Source organism: Acartia tonsa, chromosome 4 (assembly GCF_053477335.1).
Source record: "Acartia tonsa isolate MP-2025a chromosome 4, ASM5347733v1, whole genome shotgun sequence".
Taxonomy (NCBI): Eukaryota; Metazoa; Arthropoda; class Copepoda; order Calanoida; family Acartiidae; genus Acartia; species Acartia tonsa.
The window spans coordinates 49,837,883-49,856,784 of NC_137263.1; the positions used below are offsets into that span (position 1 = coordinate 49,837,883).

An 18,902-nucleotide genomic window follows, 5' to 3' on the forward strand; every position below is an offset into this window, starting at 1 on the left:
ATATTTCACTCTCTCCTCCATAACAATTATTTGAGAGGTAGGGGGGGGGGGGGGAGTGATAATTCTACTCTTATATTCAACAAAAAAGATATTTTTTAGTCGATTTAAACCAGGTAAAAATACTTTTATGCCTTTTAAAAATGTAAATAACTTCCCACCAAATTAATTTTACATCTTAAGGGCACGGGTGGCAAAAAAATTTGTTTTTAACAACCTCCTCCCCCCCTCTCCGGAAATATATAAAAAGAACATTTTTGGGACATTAAAGCAACCATTGGGATTTTATTCAGGGGGGGGGGGGGGTGTTATTCGGGAAAGAATCCAAACCCCACGATCAAAAGTAAAACAAAATTTCTAAAAACTTTATTTATATCCATATCGTATATTTGGTTTAAAATCAATGATTGACATTATTTTATTTTATCACATAAATTATAATATAATATCAAGATAATTTTTTTTTTATTTATATAATTATACGTATACATGAAATTTGATTTTTTTATATAAAATTGTATAAAAACAATACTAGTTAATAATAAAAATTACATTAATGTTTAAATCTAAAATGAGTAAATTCTTTATTACATTTGGTTCTATGGTTTGGCCGAATAAAACTTTCTGTATTTGCATTTTTAAAAAATTCATTCATTATTTTTACTGTTAAAAGGTTTTATTTTGGAAGAGGTAAAAAAATAGTGCTTTTTAAAATATGGTTTTAATGACAGTTGTCAGGGTTTAGTGAAATGGAAAATTGATCAATTCCAGTTTTGTCTGCCATCCGGATGCCGACAAGATTGGGTTTAATCCAATAATCTACTCCATATATCTGACTTGATCCAAAATTCAATTTTACGGTTTGGCCTCGAAACCGTTTAATATCCGGTGGATTAGAAGCGGTTCTGGGCCATACTGAAAACTCATGTATAGCTTCGAATAACAGACATTTTTCCATGAATATGAAAATAAAAATCATAAAATTAATACCAGTCTCGTTAGACTGGGTCTTCGGCCCCACGGGGCCAACAAAATTGGTTTCAAACTTTTGATTTTTCATTTTAATATCAATGGAAAGCTGTCTATAATACGATAAATAACTGTTATCACTTTTGAGTTTACATAATTTATACCTAAAAGGTTTCGTGATTTATTATCTCTTTGAAATAAATTCAACAAGACAAATAATATATTAATGCCAATATTTGGAATAAAATATACAATAAGGGATAGTTCAATGAAGATAATTAGATCATCCATCGCTTTATTTTACTAAAATGTATTTTTGGTAGCTTGTAAGAGTAAAAATTAGAGTTATGGCAATGGTCAAACAATTTTTCTCCCAAATTGCTATTATTGTGTGAACATTACACGACCGTTCAACCGTTTGGCAACTATAGCAGCCTTTAAAGTTCTTGAAGCTTTTTACAGTGCATATAGAAATAACGTCATTCTGCCCTACCATTGGTCAATTAAAATGTATACTGGCCTGCCATTGGTAATTTTGTCTGTGTATCGGCCTATCATTGGTAATTTATTGTTTGACGTCATTTTTTATAGGCACTATAATCTTCAAGTTCTGATTATTTTTTTTTGAAATACATTACAGTGAACTGCACTAGATCCTATATAAAAATAAACCTGCCACAAAAAATATAATAAAAAAAATTCCAATTAGGAAAACTTTTAATCTTCATCTGAAGTAGGTGGATGTTGTATCCTGTTCTTCCTAGTGAATGCTGGCTTCCCAGCATTCTGTAGGGGGAAGCGTATTATATCTCCTTTTTCTGAAAAATTATTATGTTTTATTGACAAAAAGATACAAGAAAAGAATGTCGTCTCTAATAAACACACCTCGATTTTTATTTAAGTGGGGTTTAAAACCACCTCCCCTTCTCTCTGGACACCACTGCTTAAGAGGCTCTTTGAAGAATAGACAGAGTATATCTGGATGGTCCAGCTGACCCTTTTTTCGTCAAAATTAAAAAGGGAATTTTTGCAGACAGAAACTTTTGTTTACATTTTGTTATATACATTATATATTTGTTATATATACTATACGGGCAAATTTATTTGACGGTAAAAAAGTAAAAATGAAAGAATTGTATACCTCTGAACCCTGTTTGGGATTTATTGATGTCTTGAGTTTTCTTTCTCCCAGATATATAATAATTTGACTCTGTATTCTCAACTGGCCTAGAATTATACAAATTAAAGTGTTGGTGTATCCCTTGCAGATTTATAATAATTTGACTCTGTATTATCAACTGGCCTAGAATCATACAAATTAAAGTGATGGTGTATCCCTTGCAGATTTATAATAATTTGACTCCGTATTCTCAACTGGCCTAGAATCATACAAATTAAAGTGATGGTGTATCCCATGCAGATTTATAATATTTGACTCTGTATTCTCAACTGGCCTAGAATCATACAAATTAAAGTGATGGTGTAACCCTTGCAGATTATAATAATTTGACTCTGTATTCTCAACTGGCCTAGAATTATACAAATTAAAAAGGTGCTTTGAAGGTGTAACTAGCTATTTCCTGTAAATAGCATATGGATCACAAAGAAGCTTATTGAAATAAAAAAACATATATCTTAGGTTAGGTTAAGTAAAGGTAATAAAAATCTTAGTAGATATAGTATTCTCTAGGTGCCCCACAGTGAAAGGATTGACTAATTTACAATTTATATTGTAATATTGAAGCTTAAATCGTCTTTTTTTTCAGACAAAATTTCAGTAACCCAGCCTATACAAAAAAACCCTGCATACAACTAGTAGAATTGTGTTTGAAACATTTTCTATTTTATCTGTTCATTGTTGTGGTCAATCCTATGTTTGTCTAAAACTTAAATAAACAAGAACAATTATGTCTACAAGTAGTGCAGCAGTGACAAGTAAACAACATTTTTGTTGAAAAGTGAAAATAAAAAAGTCTCAAATATCAATTAACTATAAATCACTAATATGACATAAAAAATAAGCGTCTAGGAATTGATATTCTTTGATTTATAGCTTACTAGCAGCTGCGCCCCTAGCATCTAGTGGCTCGTTATTGATATGAAGGGGGCGAAAATAGCCTAAAACCATACAAAGACTTTAATTTAAAAATTAATTGGCATAAAACAACCCTGGACCTATGTGAAGGTTCCTTAAAAATGAGAACTCAATCAGCTCAGTAGTTATTAAAAACTTAAGCTTCAGACAAAAAAAACCTTACTGTACTTTAATAGGATATATGCATGAACGGACAATTATTATATAGAGTAGCTGCGCTCCTGTAGCGAAACAATTATTTCACTTTCCCCCTCATTGTAATTCTCAATGAAGTGCTTTAGCATATGTTTGTTTAAATTTAGATTTTCAAGGGTTTTCAGTAAACAGTGTTTAAACATCATTATCTTTTACAAATCAATTTAGGTACTATAAAATAAAAAGACAACCTCTTTAGAAAGAAAAACGTTTTAGAGGATTATAACACAATACAAATTTGAACAGTTAATGGGAAAATATTGAGTTTTAAAAACATACAGACGCCGAAGCTTTTTATAGTGCCTATAAAAAATGATGTCATACTTGCCTGCCATTGGTAATTTAGTTTGTGTATTAGCCTTTTATTGGTCATTTGTATTGCATGACGTCATTTTTTTATAAGCAAGAAGTTCTAATACGTCAAAGGGGGGAAACTAAAGCTATACTAACACATATTTGATACATGAAGCAAGCAGGGATCTAAAGGGATAAGACAATGATCGATAAATTGATGTACATCCCAAATGATGATACACAAAATTACCCCTTCTGTAGATTACAATTAGATGTTGCAACGTTTGGTCACTCTACTTAATGAACCAACCAATCAAAAGTCCCAAAAGTTGTTATCCTAATGATTAAGATAACATTATCATAAAACTTTGGGAACTTGTGTAATAAACAGTCCAATGTCTCCTCCCTCCCTGTGAAGCAAGTCACGGGGATTTGAAAGTGAATTATTTTTAACGGCTGTTGTGCTGAATATTTACTAAATGAATGCCTACTGCAGTTCACTTCTTAGCAAATTTAAGCACATATTTTCAAACATTACAGTTTTATTAATTCAAATCTTAAATATTTTTTCTATGCATCTGATTTTTTTTACTTGAATAAACAAATTTATTCTAAATCGCAGAAATAATTTGGGTAAATTTTCTGGCAAAACTATGTATTTATTCTGAGCTGATTTTAAGGCACTGGTGAGGGATAAGGAATTCAACCCCATCCTTAAAAAAGTGAAAAAGTAACCAAATGTCCCTGTTTAAGGCTATTTTCTTACATACCCAACCCTTTCCTAAAGGAAGCAGCTAGTGTATTACAGAGGATTAATAATGCGAGGTAAATTATGAGTAAAATGAAAAGTTTTACCTTGTAACAGATTGAGCTGATCTAGCTGATGAAACAGAGCCGCCAGATCCTCCCCGCTCATCCAGAGATGATCTGCGCACCATGTAGTTACCGTTTATCTGTCCCACACCTTGTAAAAAACATTTATTTTTATTACAGATCAGGGTAAGGTAATGACTTTTAGAAATATATATGCTTTATGTAATTGTGATATATTTCTCTTTTGGTGCGTGTGTGTAGGTGTTTGGACCTAAGTAGTCATGAAGTAGATCGAGACACTTTTATATAGCCACTAGGGCCAACTAGCTTCATGTTCAAGTACATTATGACTTGACCCGCTGTCTAATGGAAGCTACTCTTTATTACCTCACCCTCACCGAGTATGGCTCTTTAAAGTAGCGAAATTTAATAAAAAAAAAGTTGTCGTCGGCGGCTATATCGAGTTTTTAAATTATTTTTGCAGGCTGACAAAATAGCTACACTCAGATGAGACTAACTAAGGGTTTATTTTAAATTTTTATTTTTTATTATTTTTATAACAAAATGTATTTCAGTGACACTTGTAAAACTTTAAAAAAAGTTTTTTATTGCATCTTTTCATAAACAGCTTTCCGCGATTATAAAAATGTACAATTATATTCGTAGAAAACTGTTTAAAATTAGATGCTATATATAATTTTTAGTATAGCTGAGAACCAGTTCTAATCCACCGGATATTAACCGGTTTCGAAGCAATACTGGACAAATCTTTATACCTGGAATCCTTGGTCTGGCGCTTCTTGACCTAGTTCTCTTGGAATTCTGACCTTCCAACTGATGTTGTAGGCCACCGCTGCTCGTGCTGCTGTTGTTACAAATCGGCGGTAGGTGTGAAACATAGCTGTTGGAGCTGCAACTGTCCCCAACAGCCGACCTAGCTGTTGTTATAGTTGTTGTTATCCCGTTTGTCAACAGCATATTTTTTGCCGGCCGGTCAGACAATTCTTTTCTGGATTGACCGCTGTGATCGCCTAACTTTCCTGGAACTGTTATCCCGTAGCCATAGTCCAGGGTGTTGTTTATCAGAGTGACATGACCGTTCAGAGAGGACGGGTCATCACTGGGAATGCTTGATTCACGGGCACTGGTCACAAAATTATACTGGGAGGTGGTTATGAAAGGTTTTCTCGATTGAATTCTGCTCCTAAAAGTATCAATATTTTTAGTTAATAGTAGTAAAATAGTAATAGTAGCATTTTGTGCACATAAAGAATGACGTCATGCAATACATTTGACCAATGATAGGCCAGTATACATTGTAATCGACCATTGGTAAAATATATACTGGCCTCTCATTGGCCATTTGTATTGTATGACGTCAATTTTTAATAGGCACTACTTGCTGCTATGTAAAATCTTATATTTCAGCGGCCATTTAATCATTTGGTGTTAGAACAATATAATATCTAAAAAAAGATACTACAGAGTGAATATTTTACAATCTTTTTATATTTTAGCAGCTCCTTGGGCTAAGGGAGGAAACTAGTATTTGAGACAAATATTCTAAAGATGTTTTTACTAAAGCGTTTGTGAGGATGATAATATATACTAAAAATGATGTCAATATCCATAAAAGCAAAGGTCTCCAATATAAAAAGAAGGACAAACGAACACAAACACATGTAGAGTGTTAGAACTGAATAAGCAGAATATAAATTTATAAATATAAACAAATAGTAAGTAAATTTATTGCAAAATCGTTTTGATTCAGAATAGTGTAAGGACATACTTACATATTTAGGACTTGATTGTACAGATGATTCGCTTATAACATTGTACTTTGTTGAAATAGGAAACAAAATAAAAAAATCAGATGAATAGGATAATTATATATCATAAAAAATCAACATGTTTTAAAGGGACGTACGGACATTCTTGTAACGATTATAGAGTTGCTTCTAAATCGTACGTAACTGTAATGGGAATCATAATGCAAAGTTTAAAATCTAAATGACAATTTTAACATGTTTAAATTAACGAAACGAGCTAACAGTTTCGGACGGACGGACATACATCAATTTCAAATTATAAGAGTAGTTTCTCTACTAAAAAGATAACATAACAAGATATATTACAAATATTCTAATTTTCTCATTTTTTGTTTTTGTTTTAAAAAAGTTACAAACAAATAAAACAAGGTCGAATACACATAAAATCTTTTTAGCTCAGAAAAAGATAACAATTGGAAAATAAAAAAAGATTGAAATTGAATATTTACAAAGCAAGGGACGTTCATAACTTTAGTGCAAGCATTTTAACTCCCATCCCCCCTCGAACGGGTATGGGACACCCCCTTATCTATCTTTTTAAAAATATTTTTTTCTTGTGACGTTATCCAAGGAAAGGTGTTGTGCTCCTCCCTTGAAATAGCATGAAACCTACCATTACAAAAATCGAAAACTGTGGAACGATTGGTCATGTATTTTACGAGGTCTAAACGGACATAACGAACATACAGCCTGATAAAGATGACTTTAAGAGTAGTTGTGCTATACAAAATAAAAGTATGTGGGGAATATACAGGGAGGGAGGGGTCATTGGGATATTCATAACATTAGTCCCCAAAGTTTTATAATAACGTTTTCTTACTCTGTGACTTTACTTTGGGGACTTTTATTGAATTTGTCTTGGTTGGTTCATTAAATTAAGTGTCCAAACGTTTTAACAACTAATTGTTATCTACAGAAGGAGTAAATCTTGTAAAAAGTCATTGGGGAAGTACACCACTTTATCGGCCGTTGTCTTATCCCTGGGAATAAAGCAGTGACCCTTTAGTCATTCAAATTTATCTTATCGACGTTTTCAGGTTTTCTAAACAAATTTTCTTGGGCTGTTTTTATCCTGATAAATTAGCATGAAATTACTAGAAAGAAGTCGCCGACTTATTTATCTTTTCTGTCTTATTATTGGGTCCAGATTTAAAATAAATATATCCTATTATATAACTTTTTTGTCTGTAGCAAAAGATCTCACTAACCGCTGAACTGATATGGTTCTCCTTTACAGAGAAGTTTTTTTAAAACTATTTTTTGGGGAAGGTATCTCAATCCTCCTATAAAAATACTTTTTATCTTTTTTTTAAAAACTTGAATGGAAAATGTGGGTTTGACCTCCCACCTTAGGTGCCCCTATAGGCTTCTAGGAGTGTAGCTGCTAGTTTTAGTTATAGAGGTACTCAAAAGATTGATAGAAACGGTATTTTATCAGCCATTTATAATGCCCTTACTCGCTTTGTCACTTTTAATGAAGCTTTTTATAGTGCCTTTAAAAATGAAGTCATACTGGCCTACCATTGGTCAATCTAAATGTATACTGGCCTGCCATTGGTAAATTAGTCTGTGTATTGGGCTAATAAAGGGTCATTTGTATTGTATTATGTCATTTTTTTATAGGCACTATAAAAATCTTCCTTTTAATCTCTAGTACATTGTGCCTCGTTTAAAACATAAACAAATGTGTTGTTAATTTTTCTTGATTACATAATTATACATAATTAATGATCATATTTTATGTTATCATTATTAAATATGTTGATAATATTAATATATTATTTCATCACCTTGTTATAAAAATAACATCATTCCAAATGAACACAAGGGAATATAAAACAAGGATGAGAACATCTACAAGTAACGAAGCCAATAGATTTAAATAATAAACTCGTAATTATTTAAAGACAAAGGGACAAAGTAAGTTATTGAGTTGATTTTTATTGGTCAGCCGGATCCTCACAACAAATTTCAGATGTTTATCTTAAACAATAGCCAAGTAAATCCTACTTTCCGTCATATTGTTATGAACGGACAGACAAAGCAAATTATAGAGCAGCTTCGCTTCTAAAAACATGATTTGATGAAAATCATGTATCAAATGAATTTTTAAAGTCTTGTATTTTTTAAATCGTATTTTAATAAAGCAAGGACACGTATTTCCATAATTAGCGAACAGTATTAGAACTCACAGTAAGCAATGAACATATAGAACTATATAGTGGAAAAAAAATATTAAAGCGTTTTTATAATAGTTTTAAAAATAATTTTGAGGGCTCTATCAATAAAACTTCGTTTTCTTTATTTTTGTTGAAGAACTCAGGTAATTTTAAAAATCTGTCAATTAGCAATTTTACACATTGACATAATACCGTTTGGACGCACGGATTGCCCTGTCTAGATGTAGAGTAGTTGTGCTATAGAAAATAAATGTATGATTTAATAACTACAGCCGCAGACTAAAATTTTTGGTGAAGTAAATTTATTTAAATTTGAGTGATTTGAAATGTAATTGATCAAAATTTGACAGATTGTGTAAATATTAATCTTAATTAATTTTTATGAGAAGCTCATATTTAATTTCTGATCTAAAAAAGAATTTAAAGTTTATTGAAAGCAAAACTTTACATAATTAAGTTTGTTTCCGTAAGTAAGTTTTAGATACCTTAGACAGAAATTCAAGTTAAATTTATACTACTAGCAGCTATGCCCCTAGCATCTAGGGACTCTGTCTTCAAAAGGGTAAGAAGTAGGCAGAAAAGTAGCGTAAAACCACCCTAAGGTTTAAATCTAAATATGAAATAGCCTAAAACTATCCCGGGACCTATGTAAAAATTCCCTAAAAATGGAGAACATAATCGGTTCAGTTGTTATATCAATCTTAAGCTACAGACATAAGATAATGATAACTTTATATAATAGGATAAATCTTTGTATAATGATGCAAGTGAAGATAAAGCATTATTTATGCAATAGGTTGGGTCGATTTTGGACATTTTTTTTCTGAAGCCAAAGCGGGGATCTGCATATGATTTGTATGAGTATAATACACCTATGGATGATTTAAAATTTATCCTAAGTCTTAAACCGCTGACGACCAGACATTCAATTGTATAGCTCTTTGTAAATGGGAGTCAAAAATTTATTGAATCAGAACTATGGCTTCATGGTGCTCCCAGGAAAGGCATTGAGGAGTAGAATCAGGAACTTTTGACCGTTTCAAAAAATCTCGTTCCTAGCCTGAGAAAATCTAAAAAACCTCTACAAATTGGACAATTCTCAATAAACCTTTAAAAAATGTGTTTTTTTAGTGATTTTTAAGGCTAGGAACGAGATATTTTGAAACGGACAAAAGTTCCTGATTCAGCTCCTCTAGGCCTTTCCAGGGAGCACCATGAAGCCATAGTTCTGATTCAAAATTTTTTTTTGAATGTCGTCTTTGCATATTAATAAGTAATCAAATATATTTTTTAGTGGTCGCGTTCTAAAACTCAATTTCTTAAAATTCTTTTTCGGTCAGAAATGTTTTTAAGGTTAATTTTATCTGTTGCATATCCCCTTTTTGTCCAATTCCGATATGAACCCGCCCTATTATGCAAGCATCAACAACAGTTAGAGAAAGGACTAAAAAATATAATTGTAACATAAATTGAGCGAGCAAGAGTTAGACTTTTAAAAAGAAAAAGAAAATAGATGTTGAAACATTTGTAAAATTTTGAATAATCTTCTTTACCTACAAACGAGTCGTGATTAGAACCGGACACTTTGAGAATAATAAATTTATGATCAAAAGGAATGATTCTTTTCAGTATGGCTTCGAAGCCGATTAATATCCGCTGAATTAGAACTGGTTTTTAGCAATATTGAAAACCCATGTATAGCATCATATAACAGAATGTTTCTAAGAATATTAAAATAAAAACATAAAATTAATACAAGTTGATTTGGGCCTTCGGCCCCTCGGGGCTAACAAAACTGGTTTTAACCTTATAATTTTTCCTTTTGATATCCGCGGAAAGCTGTCTATAATACCATGCGATAAATAATTCTTTACTCTTTAAAGAATATGTATGCAAAGAATTAGAATTACGAACATACATAATTTTGGCGAATCATTAAATTAATATCTTTAATGCAATTTTGATGTCATTTGTCATATATATAGATTGATATGTATGGGGGGGGGGGGGTACCCACGTGCATTAACGTCAATGGGTATAAATGTTAAAACAGGGAAGCTGTTTACAATGCCTATAAAAAATGACGTCATACAATACAAATTAATAATGATAGGCCAATACAAAGACTAAATTACCAATGGCAGGCCAAAAGTTTTTATTGACCAATGGTAGGCCGGTAATACGTCATTTCTCATAGGAACAACAAAAAGCTTCTAAAATGTTACCTATAAATAGCAATAGCCACTGCTGCAATTGAAGCACATATCACTGTCACAAATATACCTAAACAATAGAATTTTTGTTATTTTGTGGGGGCATGGATGGATATAATACAATTCTATTTTAGGTTAGGTAAATGTTAATAATTTCCCCACAGTTAGAGCCCCCGTAGATGATAGATACATGAGAAAAGCTACTGTGAAAATACGACGAAACCCGCAACTTCATTTTCTTTCCATGATACAAAATTTCTATTTTTAACAAATAAAATTTTAGCTAATTTATAATCATCATAAAGTATTAGTTTCAAACACATCCAACCCATCCCATACATTTTCAGGGTGGGTTGTTTTCAGGAAGGGGGCATTTTGTTTTTTATTACACTAGTCCCCAAAATTTTTACACTAACGTTTTCCCATTCGTTGGTTAAAAACTTTGGGGACTTTTAATGAATTTTGATTGGTTGATTTATTAAGTTGATTGTACTAATAATTGTAATCTAAAGAAGGGTAATTTTGTGTATCATCAATAGGGATGTATTGTACATTGTACATCAATTTATCGGCTAATTTTTTACTTATAAAAAATTATTTCTATTAAAATTTGCTGTATTACCTATTGCAACGGCCAGGTACAGGTTAATGGAAGAGTCTTCACTTCTTGAAAGAGGATACAAGGCCTCTAGATCCTCCACTCCGCCTCCTCCACTAGCCTCCATCAGTAATGCCAATAAGTTTCCTAAAATAATTAATCAATAACGTTGATATTTAAAGAAATATATATAACTAAAGAAATAAATAGGCAAAATTGTTTAATCCTATGATATAAAGAAGTAAGATTTTTTTGCCTGTAGCGAGAAGGATCTCGCTAACCGCCGAACCGATATTATCCTCCTTTATAGTGAAGCTTCTTATAGGTCCAGGGAAGTTTTATAAATATTTAGGGGGAATTTAACTTGATCCAACCTCACAATATTTTCAAAAACTAAAATGTAAAGTCTCTGGGTCTCTAGGGGCATAGCCGCTAGTTATTAAAATAGATCTATAGTAGGAAGGATATTTTTAACCATCTAGATTTAACTCATGTGTTAGATTAATAAGAATGATATATTGAAGGGTTTGGTCTTTTCAAAGGAGGACAAACGATGACATGTCTTATTACTGATAGCCTATACCAGAGCAGTACCCATGCAAAGATTACTTGAAAATTCAAGACCACGTTGTACATTGATTTTACAACGGATATATTATTACTTGGATCTTATACCAGTTTTTCATGTTCTCTAATCAAGTGAAACTCGTAGCGGGCTAAAATAACGATTTCCCTCTTTCATTCCCTTTACCTCCTACTGAATGAACACACAGACGAATAATAGAGTTCCATGTTGGCAGGCTAAATTAACGAAAACTTTTTCCATGTCATAATATCCGCGTTTAATCTACATCCATTGATTTCACATCTTCCTATATACAGGATACACACACATACGACGTATATATGAGTAATGTTGATTATACGCATATCTCTAATTCCATGTTTATGTTTGTATACCATATGACTCTTTTTTAAAAGCGAAGCTTTTCTATAATTAGGGTCGGTCCGTCCGTACGTCCGTCCGTCCGAGATAGATAGCTTTTATTCGTTAATTTAGGCATGTTAGAATTGTCCTATCGATTTCAAACTTTGCATGATGATTCCTTTAGTAGTTAGGTACGATTTAGAAAGCGTAGCAACTCTATAACCATTACCAGAATGTCCGTACGTCCATTTTAAACATGTTGATTTTTCTACTTTTTTAACAACAAATTTTCAAGTGTTTTAATTATCCGTTTGATCTGATTTTTGGTATATTGATTCCTGGGACAACAAAGAACAATATTATAAGCGAAGCAACTCTATAATCAAGTCCAAAAATGTAAGTATGTCCATAAACATTATCCTATCTTTAAGCAGTTTTTCAACAAATTTACCTAAAATTTTGATTCGACATTTATACATTTATGTTCCGATTTTTCAGTTCAGATACTATACAAGTGTTAATGTCCGTTTGTCCTACCGTTTCAGTGCTTTGCTTTTATGGATGTTGTCATCCTTGTTATGATTTACATTTTACGTAGCATTCAGGGTTTGTCCATCGCGCCTTTAGTCACTTGGTTGCGGTTAAATTCAAAGTTTGGGGCGGCTTTTGAGGGTAGTATAGGCTGGGTGTGGGTGTGTATACTCCAAAATGCTTCCCTTAACCAAAGAAAATTAAAAACGTTCCCTAAATTAATTTACTCTGATTATTTATATATCTAAAGTTTAGATTCTAATCTAAAGAATATTATCTCCTAAAAAATGACCAGTTATTAAAAGATTTAGTTTCCATTAATCACTCACAATAATGAAATATTTCTGATGCATAATTTAGGAGTATTTTTTAACTCTCTTGACAAAATTTTAAAAGGAAACATCCTTTACGCCTAAAGAATACATTTAACTTACCTTTTTAAATCTCTGTGCACCACCCCATATGTAATTAGGTGGTAAATATTTAATTTGAAGTAACCAACGTTTTGATGAATAATATAAATTTTCTAACCAAGATCTTAAATGGCATGTAATAAAACTATGCAAAAAAGAATTTAGAAATTTGGCTCGGTAGCCGCATTATTTTTCATAATTTTTAAGTGCAACTACATTAAATGTATTAAGTTTAGATGTATAGCCAAGACATCTACCGATCCAGTGTTGGGGACCTTTTTTGTCTGCTCGCAAATTGCTTTCTGTAACGACTTGGCTGTGTTAATATATTTGTGATATTATTGGCTGATATTTAAAGACCCAATTGAAAGTCGATATAGGGTCCAAGGGGTAGGGACGTACAATTATTTAACCCCTTCCCCCTCTTTATTCAGAAGACGTAAAAGTGTGAAAACTGTAACCGAAAACTCGCAATTTTGAAAAATTGAAAAAATCGGAAGCTGACGCCTTTCTTCAAGATATAGCCAAGCTATTTTTAACAATTTGAATCGGCAGGCGACTCGCGAGCCCTTGTAAATATTGCATGTGAAGGCAATAACAATTAAATGTATAAAAATCACTGCAGGGCTCGGCAGCCGCGCATCAGTCGCGTATAAGCCTCAGTTAAAACGTCATATCATAACTTTAAAATTCAGCTAGATGTCTAAACCTATTCCTAAACAGACAATCCATCTTTGCATGATTAATCTATTTGCACACAAACTGGATTACATTTGAGGTGTATGCACTGCTGCCGAGCCCTGAATATCAGCATGCCCCATACCTGGCACATAATTGACAAATTAATAGAATTTTATTGTGTGACAAAAATATCTTCAAATTGTTATGTGCAATTGTCTTGCTACACAATTAAGACAGCTCAATTTTTATTAAAAGCGAAGCTTTTCTATAATTAGGGTCAATACGTCCGTGCGTACGTGACGGTTAGCTATTTTCGTTATTTTGGACATGTTAGAAGTGTCCTATCGATTTCAAACTTTGCATGATGATTCCTATAACAGTAAGGTACCAATTAGAAAGCGTAACAACCCTATAAACGTTATCAGAAAGTTTGTACGTCCATTTAAAACATACAGAATTTTAACTTTTTTTTGACAAAAACCTAGTAATCCTTAAACGCCATCCTGTAGTAGTTTTAATGTTCGTTTTTACTACCATCTGGCTTAAGAGCTTCGATATTATGTATATTACATACAACCCCTTCCAAAACGCAAAAAGAAAGAAAGATGCAATTTCCCTAATTTTGCCACTAAAATTCCCTTCAATGATCCAAAAATAACCAAAAGAGTAGCTAACTAACAATCAAATAAACATAACATGAATTATATTCATACAAAATACACGGATATTACCAATTAAGAAAAAAAAACATTCATATTTTTCAATGTGTAATCAATTGTTTTGTATTTTGCATTAAAAAAGTCATTGTGTTTTTCCTGTGACAAATTATCCAACAAATAGGAAATAAGAAAAATATGCAGCTTTTGGTTTTATTTCTTATTATTTTTCAGTGGTCAGTTGTTGATTACTTTATCATATAGAATAGAAAAAAGGACTTTAAAAATAAATAAAAAAATTTAAAAATACTTTAAGTTTAACTAAGTGATATAAAATAGAATACTTTTAGATATGCATTTGTTTATAAGCTATTTTTAGAGGGATAAAAAGTTCATCGTTTTGTTTGTCAAATGCAAATGGGGAGAGGTAAATCTTATATAATTTTGAATAAAAAATTTGGGGGGGGGGGGGGGAAGAATTATCCACATAAAAACACTCAATGAAGGTCTTTGTTTCAATGAATTTAATGCATTTGACGAGATGTTTGCCTCTTTCAAAACTGGGAAGTCAATAGTATTTGGATTTACTTTAGGCGTAAAAATGACCAATCTTTTATCTGTAAAAAAGGTATTATCAATATCTAGAATAAAGCAAATTGTGTTTTCAGCTTCTATGTGTTATTAATCTTATGGCACGAGCATAAATAGTTTTTTTTTATAAATTACAAATTTAGAATATTTATTGCATAAATGCCTAAAGCAGTAGCACAAATATACAATTAAAAATAGCTTTGCAACAAAGAAAAAAAACATATGTGCAAAAAAATAAATCTAGCAATTTCAAAGGCTTGCGAATACATTTGTGTATAGTTGTATTTTATTCTTTAATTGCCATTTAAACTCTCTCCCACAATTTGGTTCAATTTTTATTGCTCCATAAAAGTTGAAAAAAGTTTTATAAGAAGGCGCCAGGGCTTTAAAATAGACCTGCTCATAATTTATACTTTTTATAGTTCCTTTTTAAAAGCGAAGCTTTTCTATAATTAGGGTCGGTCCGTACGTCCGTCCGTCCGTACGTCCGTACGTCCGTCCGTCCGAGATAGATAGCTTTTATTCGTTAATTTAGGCATGTTAGAATTGTCCTATCGATTTCAAACTTTGTATGATGATTCCTGTAGTAGTTGGGTACGATTTAGAAAGCGTAGCAACTCTATAATCATTACCAGAATGTCCGTACGTCCATTTTAAACATGTTGATTTTTCTACTTTTTTAACAACAAATTTTCAAGTGTTTTAATTATCCGTTTGATCTGATTTTTGGTATATTGATTCCTGGGACAACAAAGAACAATATTATAAGCGAAGCAACTCTATAATCAAGTCCAAAAATGTAAGTATGTCCATAAACATTATCTTTTTTTAAAGCAGTTTTTCAACAAATTTACCTACAATTTTGATTCGACATTTATACATTTATGTTCCGATTTTTCAGTTCAGTTACTATACAAGTGTTAATGTCCGTTTGTCCTACCGTTTCAGTGCTTCGCTTTTATGGATGTTGTCATCCTTGTTTTCTCAACATTTATCGGAAGTGGCTTTTTAGGGGGTAGCAGTTCCATATCAAATTTAAGTAAAATATTATTCAGAGAACATTACTTAGGACTACGCCCCTAGAGGCCTCTTGGGGGGCACGTGAAATCTTTTCTTTTTAATCTATGTTAAGATCAGCTGTTTACGAAAAATATTTTACGGCCGCTAGATGGGGTTAGTTATATTTTTTGTTGGCTTATTTGCTATTTTTCTTGGGAAGGTGGTGGTACTCTCCCCCAAAATAGTTATAAACCTTCCTAGGCGCTTGAGAATGAGAACCATATCGGTTCAGCGGTTAGCAAAATTATCCGGTCCACACAGACAGTTACATAGAGATCCTATTACTATATTATAAGGATTTTAACGTTTAGTACATAGATAAAAAGATTAGTGCTGGTCATAATTGATTTTTCTGTTAATACTTAGCTAAGAAACAGAGGAAAAATTTCAGCTTTTTTTGCTAAATGAAAATTATTGAGTAAGTCTATTTTATGTTTTCTGCATTTATTTGTGCTAAGCTGGCAAGAATAATACATTTTAATATGCAGTGTGTTGACAGAAGGATAAACATTTTTTTAAAGGCAGGATTGTTTCAGGGATAAGACAATGGCCGATAAATTGATGTACATCCCCGATTATGATGCATAATACTATCCCTTAAGTATATTACAATTAATGGTTGAAACGTTTGGACACTTAATTTGATAAATCAACTAATCAAAATTCACTAAAAAACCCAAAAGTTGTTAAGCAAACGATTATAAAAACGTTATTATAAAACTTTGGGGACTTGTGTAATAAACAGCCCATTGTCCCCAGGTATATTTTTTCCCCTTGTACTAGCTTTCGTAAAAAATTTAACTCCAAGATTCAGAATCTTGTCCATCGATTTTGAACAGCGAAACAAAAGTCTTGTCTTCGCACGTTTGTCCCCTAGAATTTCAAGTATGTTTGTCGCACTAGCTCGTTTGTCCTCTAGTACGTTTGTCAGTGTTCCTATTTTATTAGGTCTGTCCCAGGCAAAAATACACAGCAAAAGGCTATTAATATATTAATTGTCCTTGGACAAACGAAGGAGCGGACAAACGTCGGAGTTGAATCTTAACCTAATCTAACCTATTTTAAACCTCATTATAGGTTTTTTTAAATGCCTAAACCCTGTGGGGGGTGGGCTTATTTGTATTTTCATATAGTATCCTAATCTTACCTGTGTAGAAACACTTACTTAACTTAATATTTTACACACTTCTTTTTTTGTCCACTCCTGTGTTTGTCCTGGAACCAATTTAATTTTATTGTAAGTTAACCAATTTAAAGGCAATAAATACTTATAATGAGTCCATGTTCCTAAATGTCATGGGATTTTGTTACAAAAAATAAATATTTATTTTGTAGCTCTTTGTTTGAATGTCAGAGGATAGGATTTTTTTTAACCTTTCAAACGTCTTGTTAAACTTTTTTTTATACATCCAAAACAGTGCAAATTAAATTTGCTTTAAATATTTTTAAAATGAGATGGAACGAAAACAATCATTTCTCACAAAATTGTACCTTTTTTGTTTTCACTTGAGGATTAAATCTAAGTATGTCCACAAATAATAATAAAGTGTATTGCAATTGACATTTTTTATGGTAATTGTTAATTTGGTATTTGTTAAAATTAGTGGGCCTTCACTTCCGAACAGTTAATCAAAATATCAAGTGATTCTGTAAGTATTGGTGCAAAAAATGGGGACAAATTTCAAATTGATTTGACGGGGCTGATTTATTTACCTCACAAGTGAAGGGAAAGAAAAGGGAAGGAGGAAAGAAACCCCCACGAAAAGAGATGGGGGTATGACGTCAAAACAATTTGAAATTTGTCCCCATTTTTTGCACCATTACTTACAGCATCGAAATACATCCCCAATTATGAAATGCATAATTTGCACCCATTCTGCAGATTATAAATTTTGGTCAAAACGTTTGGACAAGTACCCGAGGTTTTAGTTCCAACTAATTGTAGAATTGTTAGGGTCCCCGGCAGGGATTAAATATTTGGGGGGGGGGGGGGGGGATGGTTACCTGAATATGGACAACCAGTAAGCTCCACTCAGAGACACACAGTTCTTGCATACTCACTCAGTGGGAATAAGATATGGGGGGTGGGGGGTTCATAGTGATCAACAGGCACTTTGTGTGATAGCACCACTAATGTTAATTACCTGAATATGGACAACCAGTAAGCTCCACTCTGAGACACACAGTTCTGGCATACTCGCTCAGTGGGAATAGGTTTGGGGGGGGGGGGTTAATATTGATCAACAGGCACTTTGTGTGTAAGCATTAATAATGTTAATTACCTGAATATGGACAACCAGTAAGCTCCACTCTGAGACACACAGTTCTGGCATACTCGCTCAGTGGGAATAGGTTTGGGGGGGGGGGTTAATATTGATCAACAGGCACTTTGTGTGTAAGCATTAATAATGTTAATTACCTGAATATGGACAACCAGTAAGCTCCACTCTGAGACACACAGTTCTTGCATACTCACTCAGTGGATATAAGGTAGGTTGGGGGGGGGGGGGGTTATAGGGCTCAACAGGCACTGTGTGTGATAGCACTAATAATGGTAATTACCTGAATATGGACAACCAGTAAGCTCCACCCTGAGACACACAGTTCTTGCATACTCACTCAGTGGATATAAGGTAGGTTGGGGGGGGGGGGGGGTTATGTTGATCAACAGGCACTTTGTGTGATAGCACCACTAATGGTAATTACCTGAATATGGACAACCAGTAAGCTCCACTCTGAGACACACTGTTCTTGCATACTCACTCGGTGGGAATAAGGTAGGGGGAGGGGGGGGGGGGGGTTATAGTGATCAACAGGCACTTTGTGTGATAGCACCACTAATGGTAATTACCTGAATATG

The 18,902-nt window shown here is 32.8% G+C and overlaps 1 protein-coding gene across 1 annotated transcript; it reads right to left on the reverse strand.

Moving 5' to 3' along the window:
- Positions 1–1,384: 1,384 nt before the first annotated feature.
- Positions 1,385–18,068, reverse strand: LOC145317601 (uncharacterized). The gene is made up of 7 exons (XM_080158745.1): positions 18,047–18,068; positions 11,208–11,330; positions 10,598–10,655; positions 5,140–5,567; positions 4,406–4,514; positions 2,108–2,193; positions 1,385–1,784 (listed from the first exon to the last, which is right to left on the reverse strand). Exons 2-7 carry the CDS (start codon positions 11,308–11,310, stop codon positions 1,684–1,686), a joined length of 885 nt encoding a protein of 294 aa, XP_080014871.1. The 5' UTR covers positions 11,311–11,330; positions 18,047–18,068; the 3' UTR covers positions 1,385–1,683.
- Positions 18,069–18,902: the final 834 nt, after the last annotated feature.

What these genes read in the sequence shown, in the direction of transcription:
- LOC145317601 (XM_080158745.1), bottom strand. Translation starts at nt 11,310, where the DNA reads ATGGAGGCTAGTGGAGGAGGCGGAGTGGAGGATCTAGAGGCCTTGTAT. An exon ending in CGCCAGACCAAGGATTCCAG is followed by an intron (nt 4,515 to 5,139) that starts GTATAAAGATTT and finishes GTTTTTTACAAG; the next exon opens with GTGTGGGACAGATAAACGGT. An exon ending in TCAGCTCAATCTGTTACAAG is followed by an intron (nt 2,194 to 4,405) that starts GTAAAACTTTTC and finishes GTATAATTCTAG; the next exon opens with GCCAGTTGAGAATACAGAGT.